We start from the raw sequence: 19,312 nt of genomic DNA, 5'->3' as shown, positions 1-19,312 counted from the left end.
GTGTGCGTGTGTGTGCAGGTGTGTGTGTTGGGGGTGTGTGGGAGTGTAGATGTGTGTGTCTATTCTACCTCCCTCCATCATTATTCCACAGACCTCTCTCATACAACACAGAAAGGACTACAACCTACATTAGGCTGGTGGTGGTCGTTGTATTCTTTCGGGGAACTCCCTAATGGCCGCGCTAAGAATGCACCTTCCCTTGGAGGACGCAGCTGTAGCTAAGTTTTGATGCCTGCCTTCCCCATTTCACCCCCAGTCAGGTAGGCTGGGGCACCAGACAGAGACAGCACAGTTTCAGTGTACATTAAAACACACCTCTTTCTGCAGAGGGCAGCAGTGCAGGAGACAGGCCTACAGACCACACAGACACCATCAGAGGTAGATTTTTGTGAATGCTGCTTTATTTCATGCAGAGGATTGAAACAGGCGAAGCAGAGGCATTTACGCCTTGTACAGCTGTTCAGGTAAATAGATGAAGAGAGCGAGATTGGGAAAAAAGCTACATTAGAATTCTGGAATCAGTGGAAGAGATATGCTGATTAATGTCTCTCCTGTCATGCGGGGTGTGTGAAGCAGAGTGAATGACAGACACGAGGGAGCTGGCCAATCAGGGCACGCCCTCGATACTCTTATCTCGATAAACTTTGCTCACTTTTTGTACGGCTTCAGGGAGCTGGCTGTGTCGTTAAAGCCGATGCTGCGATAGTCCTCCACGTAGTCATCAGCCAGCGCCACGATGCAGGCGCCCTCGTAGTCTTCCTCCTGGTAGATGCGCCAGGCTCCCTTCTTAACTTGGTGACAAGAGAGTTTGTTATTCATTCCATAATCAGCCAGGTGTGGGGTAGCCGATTTTAGGGTGATGCTTTTTCCCGATCTCTTGGCTTTCTCATAGATGGTGATTTCTGGATCTCCCAGCCCCCCCTGCACCACCCGCACTGAGGAGATATTTCTGGAAAATCCTCCCACAGCGTCATGATCCCCCTCCCGGAAGAGCGCAAACTCCCCCTTGAAGCCCTTCTCTGTAAAGACGACGCAGGGGTCGCCGCTCACTTTCATGGACTTGACCCGATTCAGGAATCCAATTGACGACAAATCTGAGAGGTCTTGTGTGACATCCACAGAAGATGGGCCCTGGCAGCCCTCCTCAGCGAAGAAGTTGACGGTGGTCATGGTGGATCTTCCTGTAAGCGCTTAAAGTCAGCCGCCTCTGGTTCTAGGCGCTGTGAGGGTCTCTCAGGTGAAGCAGCGGCTGGACTCGCAGGCCGTTCTGTAAAGGTGAAAAAGTGCATCTGGTTAATATGAAATGACAGTCGACGTGTGATTGACACAAGCTTGTCTCCTCATGAAGGATCGTGTTAATCTACACATCGAAATCTGAAGCTCTGGCATAGCTGAAATAATGATGAGGACATTCATTTCAGCGATTCATTTTGAATTCTGCTTTGTTCATTTGCTAAAACAAATGTGCGCTTATTACCAATGAGAAGACCCGGCCAAGCAGGTGAAGGGCTTTTGCCTGGAGGAAACGCATTACAGGTCCCCGAAAAACCCTTCACTAGAGATTTGGATACATATTTGTAAATGACGTTTTTCTCGGCAGCCCATTTTTTTCCTGTTCATTGATTTAGGGGCAATGCTGGCCCAACTGGAGGGAGCAGTGGAGGCTGTACAGGGAACATTTCTATTGAGTCTCAAATGTCTCAGAAATGAGGAGATAGCTCTAGCACAGCCATGTGTGTGTTTGGGGGGAGGGGGAGGGATGATTTACACCAAATGAGAATCAGGAAGTGTCAAGGGGGTGAAGACAGCATCTGGATGTGTAAATGGTGGCATGGATTTTCCTATTACGCACCATAAAATCATGATAAAGCAGGAAACAAACTTTTTTCCAGTCTGTTAACAAAGGTTGAGATTAGGATCTGTGTCCCTGGGCTCCAGAAACTACAACCTTAGGATCTCACCAAGTTACCTCCTCTTTACTAGGGATGTATTCTTGGAGGAGATCTGTGGGTCAGCAGGTTCAGACTGGGGGAACCAAAGCAGGCCTGGCAAACAGCCTCATACTAGCCGCGCTCTCTTTGTCTTCTTGCACAATCTCTTTTTTATCCGTCCACTCTCTCTGTTTTCTTCTCGCTTCTTTATTTCCCCTCTCTGGCGACTTTCTGTCTACCCCCTCCATTCCTCCTGCTAATTCTTTCTCTCTTTTATCCATCCATTCTCTCTTTTTCCCTCTCTCTTCTTTGTTTCCCCTCTCCGGTCACTTTCTTTCTACCTCCTGCTCATTCACTCTCTCTTGAAGCCTGCTGTGGTTAACCCGGGGGTGCTGCAGAAAGTAAGAACGGCACCAAGAGTGACTCTGGCTTTCAAGATTGTCTTCAAGGGATCCGACCCACCGGGGTAATGCCCGGTGCAATCAAAGGCCAGTCCACCCTGCATGTCAGGGTGGAGCCATCAGCAGGAAGAAAATGACTTAAAAACGAAATGTTGCAGTGGTTTAACATTCAGGTGAATTTAGAGACTCTTACGAAAAACAGACAGCCTTCAATATTAGACCGACCTCCCACCGTTGCTCCTTGGATGCAAACATTTACTAAAATCACTATACCCCCAGGCTCAGTCCGAGCAGGTAACAGCAGAGGGCCGGGTGGGGGGATTTGGAGGGCCGATGCAGAGGAAACATTGAATAAATAATGTATTTTCCCTCTGCATCCTCCCTCCAAATCCCCCCTCACGCGGCCTCACCTCTGTTACCTGCAAGGACCGCAGCTGAATCCTCAGAAAGAATATATCCGGGTTTCTTTTGCGTCCATTTTCTTTCACCTTCCATGAAGTTGCTAGAGGGGTCCTTGAAGTGTTACGAAGGAACCAGAAGTCCCCCAACTCTTTCATGTTACCTCAGGCTTAAGCACCCTCGTTCTCTGGTGTCCCTACAGGAAAGAGCTCCAGGAGATTGGCACAGGGGGTGCAACTGAAACCATCACTGATATTGACTCTGGCTAGAGTGGAGAGCTGTGGGAAAGGAATTTCTTGGTTGACAAAAAGTGGCTCCATAAAGGATCATATGAATCTACACAGCCTACATCTGAAGCACTGCCCTAGCTGAAATATTGATGAGGAAAACCAATGTCACAGATTGATTTTAGACCAGCTTTGCTCATTTGCTGAAAGGCGTGCACATTACGAATGTCAAGGCAATAATACTACCAAAGCAAGAGAAGGCTTTTTGCCAGGTCAAAGACCTCCGCGGGTTCTTCACTATAGGTTTGGTCACACACATTTTTCTAAAAAGATGTTTTCAGTAGGCTATTATTCTTTCTTCTGTTTAAGCCCTAAATTTGTAATAAGGGCCATAGACTACTTGAAAACCGTCACATACGGTATAACAACAACATAGGCTCTCATAACCCGTTTGTCGGAATCGGGTGGAGTATTTGCCACATGTGTTTTTTAATAATTACAATAATAGGCTTTGGGAAATGCAGTTGAAAAAAAGTGTTAAAGTATTTTCAATAAGAGACTGAGGCAACCACAATCACACGTATCACGATCAACTAGTGGATTATCCAAGTACAAAGAGAGTGGTGCAGGGATGCAAATGTAAATGTAAATGTAAATTGATACTTGTATAGCGCACTACTCACCCGCAAGGGTCTCAAGGCGCTTGTACGAAAATGTTATGTTATGTCCAAGACCCGCCGAGGCGGGGAATTGAACCCTGGTCCCGGGCTAGACCTCTGCATCAGGGTCTGCCGCTCTAACCATTGAGCCACACTTCTCTGGAAGACCAGGAGCAAAACGCCATGAATTAATTGCGAGAAAATTGTTCTGCACCCATCAGACACCACAAGAGATATAAGAACAATTTGAATGACATAGTGTACAGACTCCATCAACTCTTTTTTCTAAACGAAAAGTCTTTTTTCTTTACAATCTTCTTAATCTTTTTCTTTTTTCCCCTTTGAATTCGGGTTCCTGCCACATTATGCCATATGTGAGCTCTGATACACCCAGGTCTTGAGACCAACACTGGGGCAACCTTAATGCGATGTTGACATTACAATCGATTGTTTCTTGACATTTCACGAGCCAAGTTGAGGTGCTGCAATAGAATTGGCTCCCTGCACAAGTGAAAGAATAGATCTGTTGCTCTGGTAGAGCTATCCATTTCACCACATTAATTGGCCATCACGTTGAGACTCGAAGATTATTGACATTTCCAGTCTACAAGAGTGCAATTAACCAACAAGCCCTGAAGAAGTCTCTGCTTAGGGGCGAAATGCATTGGCTACATTGCAATTCACAGAATACAAGTTTAAAAAAAGAATTAGAAGATTGTGAATAAAGAAACCCTTTTTAGCAAAAACATTGATGGAGTCAGGGTACTGTTCCAATTGTTCTAATAGCTCTTATGATGACTGGTGGGTGCTGAATCCTGTTCTTGCAATTATGGTTAAAGAATTCTACATTTGTATTGTCTTTAAAGAAGGCATGGCGTGCTATCCACCTGCATTTTGATGAATCTGTGCTCAGCACAGGGACACCCACATGCTAGCACAGTTTCACTGTTCCCTACCAGCCCCACTTAATGCCTTGTATCCTCCGGCCTTTCCTCCTGGGTGACATTATACCTTCTAACCCAGTTCACTTGTCGAGCCTCACTTTTTTCAGTCACATTGCATTAATCAAAGCCACTAAAGCAGTCCCCATACCTTGCTCACCAGAGGTACCCACTTGTACTCAGACTATGGCACAGTAGAACACAATGAGTTGTTGGGCGCTCCTGTTCACTAACTCTTCTCATTTTGCTCCGTTAACCTTTGCACCAGGCAGGATGAAGGTCTGTAGTGTTTTATTTCATAGGTTAATGTCTTTGGAACATCTCATTATTAACGCCATACTGTACACCATTAGCAACTTTGCACACCTCTACAGCAACTTTGCAGTGAACTCATTGCTAACCTACCCACCACCACCCAAGATGGCTACCTGATCTAATGGATAACCCTCACCAGAAACAACACAGGAGAAATTGTGTATGCCATCCCCACATTGGCCCCAATGGACCCATGCCCCCACCACATCTACAAACTGGGAACATTGACCCACATCAATAATATCTCCATCTAATCCCCACTTTCCCCGATGAATGGGAACTTGCAGGAATCAACCTCCTCCTCAAGAAGCACACAGTCAACCGGAATCAACTGAGCAACTTCGACCCATTTCCCTGCTTCCCTACCAAGCCAAAGTGATTAAGAAGGCCACCAACAAGCAACTCACAACTCACCTCAAACGTCACCTTTTTGTAGACAACACTCAATAAACATTCAGAAAGAACCACAGCACAGAACAGCACACATTGGACCACCAACGACATATAAATCATCCTGGACTGAGGAGAAACAGCAGTCCACATCCTGCTCTCCCACTCTTTGGCCTACAACTCTGTCTCCCATAACACCCTCAACAGAAGACTCCGCGAGATTGGAATACTCTCAAATGGATCTGTTTCTTCCTTACTGGAAGAACCAAAGGGTCAGGTTTCCACACTTCACATCAGAGACCAGAAAATTGATATGCTGAGTCCCACTGAGATTTTCCCTCAGCCCCACCCTTTTCAACATGTACATGACACTACTGGCCAACATCATCAGATCACAGGACATCACCATCATCGCCCACACCAATGACACCCAACTTATCCTCTCCATGACAGACAAAACAACCACCACCAGAACCAACTTCACCAACTGCATGACCATGGGAACAGACTGGATACAACCAAACCTGCTTGCAGCTCAACTCTGACAAGACAGAAGTGCTGGCCTTTGGCAAGAAGACCTCCCCATGGGACTCCACCTGGTGGCTGTTAGTGCTAGGAACAACACCCACAGTCCCTGCAAGAAATGAGGGATTATCCTAGACTACAAGCTCAATATGTCAACACAGAATGCACCTCCTGCTTCCATTTCCTATGCGTGCTGTGAAAAATCTTCAAATGTTCCCTCAAAACACCAGACGGACCGTCGTGCAAGCACTCATCACTAGCTTGCTGGACTATGGCAACACTCTCTATGTTGAATTCTCAAAACAACTCCTACCGACTCCAGACCATCCATAACACCACTGCAGGACTCATACTTGAGCTCCCAAGCTGCACCCACATCAAACCACACCTCAGGAAAAATCACTGAGTTGAGCCAATTCAAACTTCTTGTGCACAAATTCAAAGGTCTACACAGCACAGGACCAGAATTCCTGAACAGCTGCATACACCTCGACCAACCCTCCGGTCACCTACGCTCTGCCTCACTCTCATTCCCAACAGTCTCTGCATCCTCAAAAACAAAACTTGAGGTTGCTCATTCTCTTACTTTGCACCCAAGACATCGAACAGCCTCAATACATCAGTCTCCTCCTCACTGCTTGAGTTCCACAAGAGGCTAAACACATAAGCACATTGGGGACAACACACCTACACACCTGCCCAAACACCTGGATACTCTCTCTGATGATTAATGGGCTATACAAACCAATATAATATAACATGCTCTGTATTTGTTTTTTCTCTTTGTTGCACAACTTGAACCTTATTTATGACTGACAAAGCCGCCTCACCTGTACTAGAATGTAAATGTCCATTCCTACCAGGTCTAAAGGCTTTGTATTATAATGACTATCAGAGTCCTAGAGTATGCACTAAGAGATGTCGGACTTTTTATTTGGCTGAGATCAGGAAAGACAAAAGGCTGAGCCTCACGCACAGAGTCTCCTTCACCTTCACAAACAGCTAGCAGTCTCACCCCCCACCACCTACCAAAAGGCAGTGCTTCAGGAAGTTTAATCAGCACCCTCTTGCTGAGAAATTCTTCTTTAATTTCTAAAGGGAGCCCATTCACCATCCTCTTCACTTTAGTGTCTGGCTTTGCACCCTCAAACCATTCAGGCAGTACACTTCATCTTGCGCCACACCACAACCAGGGGAATCCAAAAAGGATCTTGTGCCTTTATGATTAATACTGTGAGCCAAACTTCACAACACATCCACTCCAGCATATGGAGAATCTCCTTCTTTCTGTGTGCATTGTTTACCTAAATATTTATCTCACATTGCTATGATCTTGAGGTTACTTCTTCCTTAAGCACAGTCTAAGCTCCTGGTAAATCCCGGTATAGGTGCTCGGCCATTACATTTTGCTTCCAATCCGTAGCTGATCATCGGACCTTGCTGGTAGCCTAACAGTGGACAGACTGTTTACGTTATCCTAGTGTTCATCAAAAATACCCAATAATTCCTCTTATTCATATGCAAATTATGCAGCTTCTTTTTATAGTTTTTCATCTTCAAATTGCATGCTTACTCAAAAAGAATCCTCTACATTTCTAAATCCGGCAAGAGAAACAGACCTTTTCGAAACGTCTAAATGTAGCCTGTCCTTTTTTTCCCAAACAGGCCTAATCTCTATGATTGTATTTCAAAACATGGACCACAGCTAATCTTAAAGAACACAATCTCTCCTTCTTTGAAACTCACACCCCTGAAACCTGACAATACTTAATCACCTCAAGCTCATCTACTAGCCCATCCCAACCATCTGCCTGCCCCTTCCAAATAATGAGCGGACAGAGCTATTGATTTCTATCAATTGAATTTACCACAAAGAAGCTGGAAAGAATGCATTGAATGGTTGGTTGAGCACCCTAGATTAAACCCAGTAACACTTGATTAACCACTAGCCTTTGGTTCCAGAGCATCATGCTGCTCGGTGTAAAGCGGATGTATGAAATTACAACGCATGCTTTGACATCGCATGCTTTTACAACGCGTTTTTTACAACGCATACCATTACAACGCATAGTGCTTTGGGGCGTGGATAGTGAATAGTTTAATTTACTATTCTAACTCCAGTCCCCGTGGATAGTAGGGAAGGTGTTGGACAGTAAATTAAACCTATTCCTTATCCTAGAGCGCCCCCTAGCGCAATGCGTTGTAATGGTTTGCGTTGTAAAAGTTGTGTCGTAAAGGCACTGCGTGGTAAAAGTTGCGTTGTAAAGGATGTTTCCCATGTAAAGCACATCAGCGTCTCATCAGGGATAGTAAGCGCTATATAAATGCAACGACTATATAATACAATACCCTGAAAGTCTTTGGTCACCGGCTGGGGTCCTAGCTGTCTCTGGGCACTCTCAGAGTTGGTCTCTGAGGGTGGACTGGCTGATGAGGATTATGAATCCGAAACCGGTCCCAGGATGCTTGTTTCCGGTCCATGGAAGACATGGCTTGGCAGTTCGGGCTGGACTGTTCCCATGAGGCACAGGTTCAGACTGATTTGCATTTGGCCATGTCTGAAATGGGGTGGCTGAGTGGGCTAAAGAATGGTGATGGAATAAACCCAGATCAGTTGACTGGGGGTGAGTGTTTGATTTGCTCAAATGCTCCATCCATCATCCCGTTTTGTATCGCTTTGTTCGCCCTAAGTGTGGCAGGGTATGCTCAGACGTGAGTCCCTTGCTCACTTGGCCACTGCATTCAAGATAGCCTGGCTGATGAGGATTATGAATCCGAAACCAGTCCCAGGATGCTTGTTTCCGGTCCATGGAAGACATGGCTTGGCAGTTCGGGCTGGACTGTTCCCATGAGGCACAGGGTCAGACTAATTTGCATATGGCCATGTCTGAAATGGGGTGACTGAGTGGGCTAAAGAATGGTGATGGATTAAATCCAGATCAGTTGACTGGGGGTGAGTGTTTGATTTGCCCAAACGCTCCGTCCATCATCCCCCTTTGTATCGCTTTGTTCGCCCTAAGTGTGGCAGGGTATGCTCAGACATGAGTCCCTTGCTCACTTGGCCACTGAATTCAAGATAGCCTGGCTGATGAGGATTATGAATCCGAAACCGGTCCCAGGATGCTTGTTTCCGGTCCATGGAAGACATGGCTTGGCAGTTCGGGCTGGACTGTTCCCATGAGGCACAGGCTCAGACTGATTTGCAAATGGCCATGTCTGAAATGGGGTGGCTGAGTGAGCTAAAGAATGGAGATGGATTAAACCCAGATCAGTTGACTGGGGGTGAGTGTTTGATTTGCTCAAACGCTCCGTCCATCATCCCTTTTTGTGTCACTTTTCATAAATGAGGCTGTTTCTGAAAAGCAGAGAATAAAAAACACCTTCTCAAAGCAAGCTGCAATTCATTCCAGAGCGTCGGGCCCAAATAGGCAGAAGAACGCCCCCTCATATGGGTCCGTTTCACTCTCAGAACTGTGCACAGTGCAAGATCACTAGATCATTGGGCATGAGCCGGTTGATGGAGTCTCACCAGACTACGTAGATAGCAAGGGCCAGCTCTTGATCTGGTTTTGTGCACAAAGCACGGAGCCTTGAATTGTATCCTCGTCTCAACCAGTGCAGATCCCTCAACTGAGAGGAGGCTGATTCCGTTTTGGGGAGCATGTAAATCAGCCTAGCTGCCGAGCTTTGGACCACTTACATCCTTCTCATAGAAGCGTTCTGAAATAACATTGTGTGATTTAAAATCACCTTGAATAACAATACACTCGTTTGTGTTGATAATGATGGTGATCTATGTGCTCGCATCTGGTTCATGGGCCAGAGAATCTTTTACTGGGCTTCCTGTGCTGATCCTGCTGTCTGTCCTCTTTGCCTGGGAGGTTTTTGCTGCTGCTGGAAAGGCTGACCCTCAGCTAGTGCTCCGGGCCATGAGGCAGCATTGGCTGCCACCTAACACAAGCTGACGCAACACAACATGTTTTTGCTGTGTTGATCATTTTAAACCTATGGGACATTCAGGATTTGCTTTTTGCCTAACACAAGTTTAGCTGCAAGGTGGCACTGAACTTATAAACCTTAGAGTCAGAATGCTATTTTGCTGCACACATGAATACTTTTCTGTTATTGTCTTGTCTTCCCTTCTTCTAAAATATTTACAAGAAGTGCCATCAGAATCTATTCATGGAATAAAGCAAAACGTAATTATGTTTGGTGCATGCAAAAGAGATGAAAAATGTACATTACCTGCTTTTCTTCCTTGTCTGGTATCTCAGAGGTTGGCAAAAGTGAGAGAGAGGCAGCCGTGATCACATCATAGCTTAGCAAGCCATTAAATGGCAAAACATAACACGCAGTCACCTAACCTAACATGTAGTGGCATGAATTACCATATATGTATGTATGTCTGTGGTATTTATATATAAGGCAGCGGAGCGCTCTGTCAAAGACAAAGACAAAGAAATGGTAAATGAGTAATTTTAGCTAAAGCAAGGCTTCATTGTGATATTGTGTTATATATCAAGGTGTGGTTTCATCTCTTTCCTAAAGTGAAGCACGCTTGGGACAGACCTGTTAGAAACATAGAGTTTTTTCTAATGCTTGTGCATAAAAGGAGAAGGAGTGCTCTCTAGTTGTTTTCATTCTTGCGTTTCTTCATCTTCATTCTGATGGTGTCCTTTTTTTTTCGTTGTGTCACCACTGATTAGCACTGGTCTATGCGACCTGCGTGAGTGCCCAACATCGGCTACAGATCAATCAGATTTACTGGGTTGTTTCGAACTTTGCAATGCCCTCCCAGTTGCTGACTTGAGAGGGTGTAATCATTGGACAGAAAAGTCATTCTGTATTTTAGCAAATTCCAAAATCTTAGACTATTTTTGTCCATTTCCTTGAAAAAACCCGCAGAGTTCTTCCAACTCTGCCAAGAAGGGGGATCGGAATTGACAGATTTCTCTTCTCGCTCGTACTATTAAGTAAGAAATCAAATATTGACAGTTTACTTGCAGATCATGCTTTTCTTTACCCTGCTGGGATTTCCCAAATATAATCAGCTCCAAGCTTACCTCTATGTTAACACCGACCGAGCGCGAAATGGTCTTGCCCACTGCTGACCAGAATTCTCCCAATTTTGAACAGTTGGCAAACATGTGCATGTCATCGCTTGCACTTTGACTCTATGTCTCCTTTTATCTTTCCCAGCTTTTTGTAGAGTCCAATAGATTCTATGCAGGGTAAACAAGTGTTTTTCTTTAAAGCAGCAGGTTTAACCACCAAACAAAGTGCAGCACAGGATGCTTGCCATAAATCTGCCAACTCCACTTCCGGCAGGCATCCATCCCATACACTATGTGGTGATTTACTTTCTGCCAGTTCTGCATCCAGAAGGAATTAATACTAAAATGCCACCTCTTTTTTCCTTACCATTGTGGTCTGAAGTTCCAGATCCATTTGTTATGAGTCCCTGTCTGGCCCATTTTGACTCTTGAGCCAAGCATTGATCTAGTAGATTTAAAATCTAGATATTGCCCCTTTTGTCTTGTCATACCAGTAGCTCCAAGTTAATTTTTGGCCATCATCTACTAGTTGACCCCACTGCCTAACGTCTGACTGTTTCAGTGGTTTTGCTTGGCTATCTAATAAACATTCTGGAGTACCTGGAGAATCCCATATGGGAGACAGTCTGCGGTAATAAGGTACACCTAGAATCGATCTTATCCTATACCACGTTCTTGCCGCTGACTGTAGATATTTTAGTTAGACTTATTTGAAAAAGTTTGGAGACCCATACTTATAAGAGAAGCCCTCCTCAGATAATCTCAGCAGCAGGGTTTTAAACATAACCCCTATTAGAGATTCATCGGGTCATTGTAGAAGCATTCTATTGTTTTTAAGTCGGAACGTCCAACAATAAATCAGGAGGTTCGGGAGACCCATGCCTCCTACTCTCGCTTTCCGTCTCAGCCTTTTCCATGAGAGGCTTATTCCTCTGCTACCCCATATAAAGGAAGAAACCTTCCCCTGCAGCTTCAGGAGTGTATTCTTCTCAAAGTGCAACAGAATATTATCAAAGAGATAGGTGAATTTTGACAAGATGGAAATTTTCACCAAATTAATCTGGCCATAGACCGTAAACTCCCAACTTGCTTCAATTCAGGAAGAATTTGAAGACTTGGCTTTTTAATCATTCTGTTTAGGTGGGCTTTTTTCCTTCTCTTTTGGGTTCTGTTTTTCTTGTTATGTTGATTATACACTGTAGCTGCCTGTGGAAAGCGCCGGGACACTCTTTTAGAGTAGCCGAGCGCTATAAAAATGCACTTTAACATAACATAACATAACATAAATGGAAGGTTCTGCCATCTTTTTAGTAAAATATCTATCTGGGGATTAAATAGTTAAAGACCTTAGGAAAGGTCTTTAATTATTTTAATCCCCAGATATCTTAATTCCTCCACGCATTTTATTTTTCCACATTTTGGTTACTTCTGTTTTTTGTTCGTTCGCTGCATACCCCGCCAGTTTACTAAATTCCCACACTTCTGCCATAAGATGTGGTAAGGTGGATACTACTTCCGAGGTATAAACCATGAGGTCGTCAGATTTAATCTCTTCCTTTAACCTCAAACTTTGAGCAAAAGGCTCTGCATAGAGATCAAATAATGCAAAAGAAGGTAGTAAATGTAGCTCTGATTTTTTCACTCTCCTCCACTTCGAGCCCAGTCTCCTCTTCTAGAATCTTCCCTATACATTTTTGATTTCTGTCCAACCTTGCTTTCCAAGCCAAAAGCTTCCCGCAGCATTCTCCTTGTGTAATATTCCTAGATCTGCTTACCACCTACTGTTGGATTTCTTTCTCCTCCAATTTAGTTCTAAACATCAAACGTAAACGTTCCAGCTTATCTGCAGACTCTTTTCTTACTCCTTCCAAGCCTTTGTTATCTTTTAAGAGATTCTCAGTTTTGTCTATCTCCTCCTCTATTTCTTTTATGTATTTTTTCTCTTCCCTAGCGCAGTTTACTGTACACATTTTAACAGTACCGCTTAACCATGCCTTATAGGTATCCCATACCATGTGCATGGGGGCGGACCCCTGGTTCCAAGAGAAAAAATCCTCAGTATTGCAACGCACCTTCTCTATTATCTCGGGCTGTGACATAATCCTTCTGTTCATTGCCCACCTACCGATTGTATGTATCTCTCTTCCCTCAATTTTTAATAACAATGCTGCATGATCCGAAAGATGTATAGGCAAATGATCCATCCCGACTACCAACTCCACATCTTTTTTGCCCATGAACAGGTAGTCTACTCTTGAAAAATGCCCGTTCTTCTTACTATGAAAGGAATAACCCCAACGTTTACCCTGCACTCTACGGAAAACGTTGCCTAGATCAAAATTCTCCATCATATCCAATATGTATGGCCTCTTCTTTGGGGAGGTAATTTGAGTCCTAGTTGATGACCTAATGATGTTGTTTTTCAATAGGACATTAACATCTCCACCAAGAATAATGAGAGATTACAAATCAACCAAGTAGGAGAAGAGCTTTGTCAGAGGTGTTACATCAAGAAACATCCTTTACATTACGCAGCCGTTACAACGCAAGTCGTTACATCGACTTGCGCTGGATGGCGCTATAACCTAAGGAATAGTAAGATTTACTATTCCAACACTTTCCCTACTGTACGTAGACGGGTGTTGGAAAAGTAAATCTTACTATTCTTAAGTCCAGCGCCCTCCAGCGCAAGTCGTTGTAACAACTTGCGTTGTAAAAACTTGCATGTAACATACCGCGATCATTTTGATTGTGTTGTTACATCACATATTCATTACTTCATCTTTATTAGGGCCACAATTGCTCGTTAATGCATATGTCACAGGGGGTACTTTAATATCAGCTATTTTCCAACGCCCAGCCTCATCTGCTTCTTACCTAATTAGCTTGATCTCAAAATGAGCTTGGTCAGTTGATATCCACTTTCCTATCCATCTTTGTCTAGAGAAGAATTCCTTGCATTCTTGTCTCAGAAGATGCGTCTCGTGAAGCATAAATATTTGGGCGTTTTGGTCTTTTAAATATTTCCCTATCATTTTCTGCCTTCTTTTAATCCGCAACCCATTCACATTCTAACAAAGAATCAACAGACATTCCTTATTCATACTTCTTCAATTTCCTCTTTTGGTATCCCAATAAATCTTGTCTTTTGTTATTTATAACAGGCACTCCTTCACAGACATTAGGACAAAATGATTTTTTAAATGTTTTCCCTATGCTCCCCACCACTAGTGCACCCTCCCATTTAAACCCTCCCAAGAAAATATATTTTATAGGCATCCTTTCTGCCTACTGAGTTTATGCCAGAGGGAAAAAAATTATTAGGGGTGGACGGAATTTGCGTAATCGCGTTATGAAAATCTCTGCGAAAGCACCAAAAATCTCCGCAAACAAACGGAAATATCGCAAAGCCGCGGAAGTGCTTACCCCGCCTGTTCACGATGTTTTTTGCGAGATTGCGTTTGAAATGTGTCGGCAACTTGTCCATGCGGTCGCTAATGGGCGCGGCCATCTTGTTTTCACTTGTTCCACCCGCTTGCCATGTTTTTTTATTTACTGTTACGGGTCGCGCATTGCAATGCTCCTGTCCGTTTGCGATAAGTATTTCATGTAAGCATGGCCGAATTGTGCGAATCTCGCGTTCGCGAATTTGCGTATTTGCGAACTCGCAATCCGCAAAATCCGCGAATTCTCGCGAATTTGCATTTTTTTTTTTTTGGTGTTCGCAAGGGTTTCTGCCAGTTCGCGAGGGTTTTGTACCAGTTCGCAATTGCGAACTTACTTGTCGGCTTGCCACGGTCGCAACTATGTTGTTTCTACGTCTGGTTCATCATCACAGGTTCACAGCACCCTCTGTTTCACCACTGCCACCCTCTGTTTCCCCATGCCACCCTGTGGTACATCAATGCCACCCTCAGGTTCATCATCACTGTAGATTATGGGGGGGAAAAGCAAGCACACCTGCCCTGCTTCAACTGACATGAATTAATTTGGGGTTGATTTATTAATGTGTCACTGTTTTAAAATTCCAGTCTGGCACCTGCTTCCTTATCTGTAATTTGCTTTCTGTTGCAGTGCAATATTTTTTTCCAGGACCTCTGTGGCCTACTTGTAGCTATTCTATGAGCCTGCTGTGAGGGTCAAAGCAGGGTCATAGAATTGTTGCAACTAGCAACTGAACTCTGGAGGGGCCCCAGTCAGGAAGCACTACAGGGAATGGTTACTAATGATGAGTTTGAACTTTTGCACCTGCTGAGTGCTTTCAGTTTTGCAAAACTTGTTTTTCTGCAATTTCGTGGGATTCGCGGGGCGTGAACTTGCGCGTGATCGAATTCGGAAGCCGCGAATTCGTGCGAATTTGCGATTAATTTTTTTGCGGCGTGTTAGTTCGCAAGGTTTTGTGCGTTTTAGCGAGCCGCTTGTAGCGCAACGTTGCGAAGTTACCCTCACGGTCGTTCACGGGCGCCGCCATCTTGTTTGCATGACATATTTTCGTTTCCGGGCGCGATGTGTAATCTCGCAAAGTGTGCAGCTCACTAGTACAATTTCGCGTGTGATCGCGAGGAAAATCTCGTGCAAACTTACCCACGCGGTCGTGAACGGGCGCGGCCATCTTGTTTCTCATTCATTGCTATGGTTCTGGGCATGCTTTTTGTATCCTCTCTGAATCTCTGCCCTCCTTTGCTTGTTTGAACTTTTTTTTATCTATTTTACTTATTATCTATCCCTCTATTTTTCTAGCTCTATATTTTTGTGTTTTCTGCTACTTTTGGTTAATTTTAAACTACTTTTTTAAACTCTTTTCTTTTCTTCTTCCATATTCTTTTTCTTCTTTATTATTTAGCTTCCTTTCTGCCCAGACCATGGTAAAAGGAGCCGGGAAGCATCCCGAGAAGGGGAAGGGTCCCGCACCCCGTACCTGGCTCCCATGCGGGTGTTTGAGGGGGGAGCAGGTCGCACCCCGGGAGATCTTCAGCGCAGAGGAGGTGGCGCACTCGTTTTTTATGTTCAGCGCCGCCTCCCCAGGACCATCATGGCAGGCGGCAAGATCTCTGGCGGGTACGGGATCCAGGAGCACCGGAAGTGGTGGGAGAAGGTGTGCCGGGCCATGTACCAACACTCTCGGGTCCGGCGCACCGATAACCAGGCTACCCACCGTTGGACGGTTCTCCTGGACAGGGAACGTGATCTGCTCGACCTGCTTGGCCTTGAGATCCCCGGGCTTGGTGAGTAGTAGTAGCTATTTCTTTACTACTCTGTTTTCTCCTGCTATGTGTGTTATTATATTGCAAATTTTTGTTTTTTACCAAGAGCATTAATGCTGCTGATTACATTGTAGGTAAATTATATTTCAAAATCTTCTGTGCATTTCAGGTGCACTGCTCTCCTTCTCAGTAGCTTTGCTACTATGCTTATTTGTTTTTGATATTGTGTTCATTTTATTGGCCTGTGAAATTATGTATGAGTGTAGTTTAAAGAACTGCGTAATGCTAGACACTAAGGGCCCCATTAGGATGGCGGGCGGGCAAATCGGGAACGCCCGCCCTAAGGGCGGGGGTCCCGCACACACCATTAGGATGTGCCCGCCACAGTGGCGGCCACATCCTGTATTTATAGTATTGTGGCGGGCGGAGCTCTGTGCTCCGCCCGCCACAATACTAAAAATGCTTTGCAGCATTTACATAATCAAAGCGGCAGGCACTGCGCGGTGCCTACCGCTTTGATTACGTAAATGCAGGGGGGTACCAATGGTACCCCCCCATGTGCCACCCCCCTTTGGCCTTCACTCCGGGGGCCCACAGAGTGAACACCGCCTGCCTTTCCGTGGCGGCATTGCCTCTGCGGAAAGGCATTGCACTCGTGTCATTGTAATATGGCTGGCGGTGTCTCATAGACACCGCCACCATATTAATCATTTTCCGCAATACGACCGGGGCGGAAAAGTGGCGGGCGGTCTTTCCCTACGTTGTGGTCCCCCCCGCCATTGTAAGGTGGCGGGGGTAAAAGGGTGGCAGGGGGTCATTTCTGTTGGGCGGATCACCACCGCCACCATGGCAGTGGCGATCCGCCCGACATCCTAATGGAGCCCTAAGAGTCAGATTTTTAATTACTGGCGCATCCCTGCAAAGTAGCAGGGATGCGCCAGTAATTGTGCGCCACTCCACCACCACCCATGGTGCACCGTATTTACAATGCGGCGCACCATGGGCCCAAAACGTCACCAAAGCGTTACGCATCTGTGCTGTAAAGGCAGCGCATTGCTGGAGTTGCGTCGCAACGATGCCGCAGCTCCATCAATACTCTGGGGTGACGTATTTTCGTTTCCGGGCGCGATGTGTAATCTCGCAAAGTGTGCAGCTCACTAGTACAATTTCGCGTGTGATCGCGAGGAAAATCTCGTGCAAACTTACCCACGCGGTCGTGAACGGGCGCGGCCATCTTGTTTCTCATTCATTGCTATGGTTCTGGGCATGCTTTTTGTATCCTCTCTGAATCTCTGCCCTCCTTTGCTTGTTTGAACTTTTTTTTATCTATTTTACTTATTATCTATCCCTCTATTTTTCTAGCTCTATATTTTTGTGTTTTCTGCTACTTTTGGTTAATTTTAAACTACTTTTTTAAACTCTTTTCTTTTCTTCTTCCATATTCTTTTTCTTCTTTATTATTTAGCTTCCTTTCTGCCCAGACCATGGTAAAAGGAGCCGGGAAGCATCCCGAGAAGGGGAAGGGTCCCGCACCCCGTACCTGGCTCCCATGCGGGTGTTTGAGGGGGGAGCAGGTCGCACCCCGGGAGATCTTCAGCGCAGAGGAGGTGGCGCACTCGTTTTTTATGTTCAGCGCCGCCTCCCCAGGACCATCATGGCAGGCGGCAAGATCTCTGGCGGGTACGGGATCCAGGAGCACCGGAAGTGGTGGGAGAAGGTGTGCCGGGCCATGTACCAACACTCTCGGGTCCGGCGCACCGATAACCAGGCTACCCACCGTTGGACGGTTCTCCTGGACAGGGAACGTGATCTGCTCGACCTGCTTGGCCTTGAGATCCCCGGGCTTGGTGAGTAGTAGTAGCTATTTCTTTACTACTCTGTTTTCTCCTGCTATGTGTGTTATTATATTGCAAATTTTTGTTTTTTACCAAGAGCATTAATGCTGCTGATTACATTGTAGGTAAATTATATTTCAAAATCTTCTGTGCATTTCAGGTGCACTGCTCTCCTTCTCAGTAGCTTTGCTACTATGCTTATTTGTTTTTGATATTGTGTTCATTTTATTGGCCTGTGAAATTATGTATGAGTGTAGTTTAAAGAACTGCGTAATGCTAGACACTAAGGGCCCCATTAGGATGGCGGGCGGGCAAATCGGGAACGCCCGCCCTAAGGGCGGGGGTCCCGCACACACCATTAGGATGTGCCCGCCACAGTGGCGGCCACATCCTGTATTTATAGTATTGTGGCGGGCGGAGCTCTGTGCTCCACCCGCCACAATACTAAAAATGCTTTGCAGCATTTACATAATCAAAGCGGCAGGCACTGCGCGGTGCCTACCGCTTTGATTACGTAAATGCAGGGGGGTACCAATGGTACCCCCCCATGTGCCACCCCCCTTTGGCCTTCACTCCGGGGGCCCACAGAGTGAACACCGCCTGCCTTTCCGTGGCGGCATTGCCTCTGCGGAAAGGCATTGCACTCGTGTCATTGTAATATGGCTGGCGGTGTCTCATAGACACCGCCACCATATTAATCATTTTCCGCAATACGACCGGGGCGGAAAAGTGGCGGGCGGTCTTTCCCTACGTTGTGGTCCCCCCCGCCATTGTAAGGTGGCGGGGGTAAAAGGGTGGCAGGGGGTCATTTCTGTTGGGCGGATCACCACCGCCACCATGGCAGTGGCGATCCGCCCGACATCCTAATGGAGCCCTAAGAGTCAGATTTTTAATTACTGGCGCATCCCTGCAAAGTAGCAGGGATGCGCCAGTAATTGTGCGCCACTCCACCACCACCCATGGTGCACCGTATTTACAATGCGGCGCACCATGGGCCCAAAACGTCACCAAAGCGTTACGCATCTGTGCTGTAAAGGCAGCGCATTGCTGGAGTTGCGTTGCAACGATGCCGCAGCTCCATCAATACTCTGGGGTGCACTATCTCCCCAATGCTGTGTCAAGCCGTATGTCTGCTTCAAGCAGGCGCAGGGTTTGAGTCACGCATCATTGTCCTCAAAGTGACTGATTGAAATCTTGTAGATTTCCCTCAGCCACTTTTAGGATGCGTTCCTGCGCAGAAACGCCTTCCCTTCCGCCGGAACGCCCCCTGATGGCGCAGGGCTTTACAACGTGATGCATCTCCCATATGCGTCACGTTGTTAATATACGCCGCACCATGGCGCCTCTTTTGTTCTGCCGCTGCGTCACAAAAGTCACGCAACAATGGAGCAAAAGAGCCGCAAGGGGCTTCTGAATCAGCCCCTACAGACT

At 45.8% G+C, this 19,312-nt stretch overlaps 1 protein-coding gene across 1 annotated transcript; it reads right to left on the bottom strand.

The window, feature by feature from the left end:
- Positions 1–398: 398 nt before the first annotated feature.
- On the bottom strand, positions 399–1,253 carry LOC147726062 (epidermal differentiation-specific protein-like). The gene has a single exon (XM_086962867.1). The coding sequence runs from the start codon at positions 1,168–1,170 to the stop codon at positions 649–651; it is 522 nt and encodes a 173-aa protein (XP_086818993.1). The 5' UTR covers positions 1,171–1,253; the 3' UTR covers positions 399–648.
- Positions 1,254–19,312: the final 18,059 nt, after the last annotated feature.

Source organism: Lissotriton vulgaris, chromosome 3_1 (genome assembly GCF_964263255.1).
Source record: "Lissotriton vulgaris chromosome 3_1, aLisVul1.2, whole genome shotgun sequence".
NCBI lineage: Eukaryota > Metazoa > Chordata > Amphibia > Caudata > Salamandridae > Lissotriton > Lissotriton vulgaris.
Note: the sequence above shows the minus strand (reverse complement) of the source record. Positions and strands in the feature narration are given on the sequence as shown.

Excerpts from the sequence above, each read along its gene's own strand:
- LOC147726062 (XM_086962867.1), bottom strand. The coding sequence starts at position 1,170 with ATGACCACCGTCAACTTCTTCGCTGAGGAGGGCTGCCAGGGCCCATCT.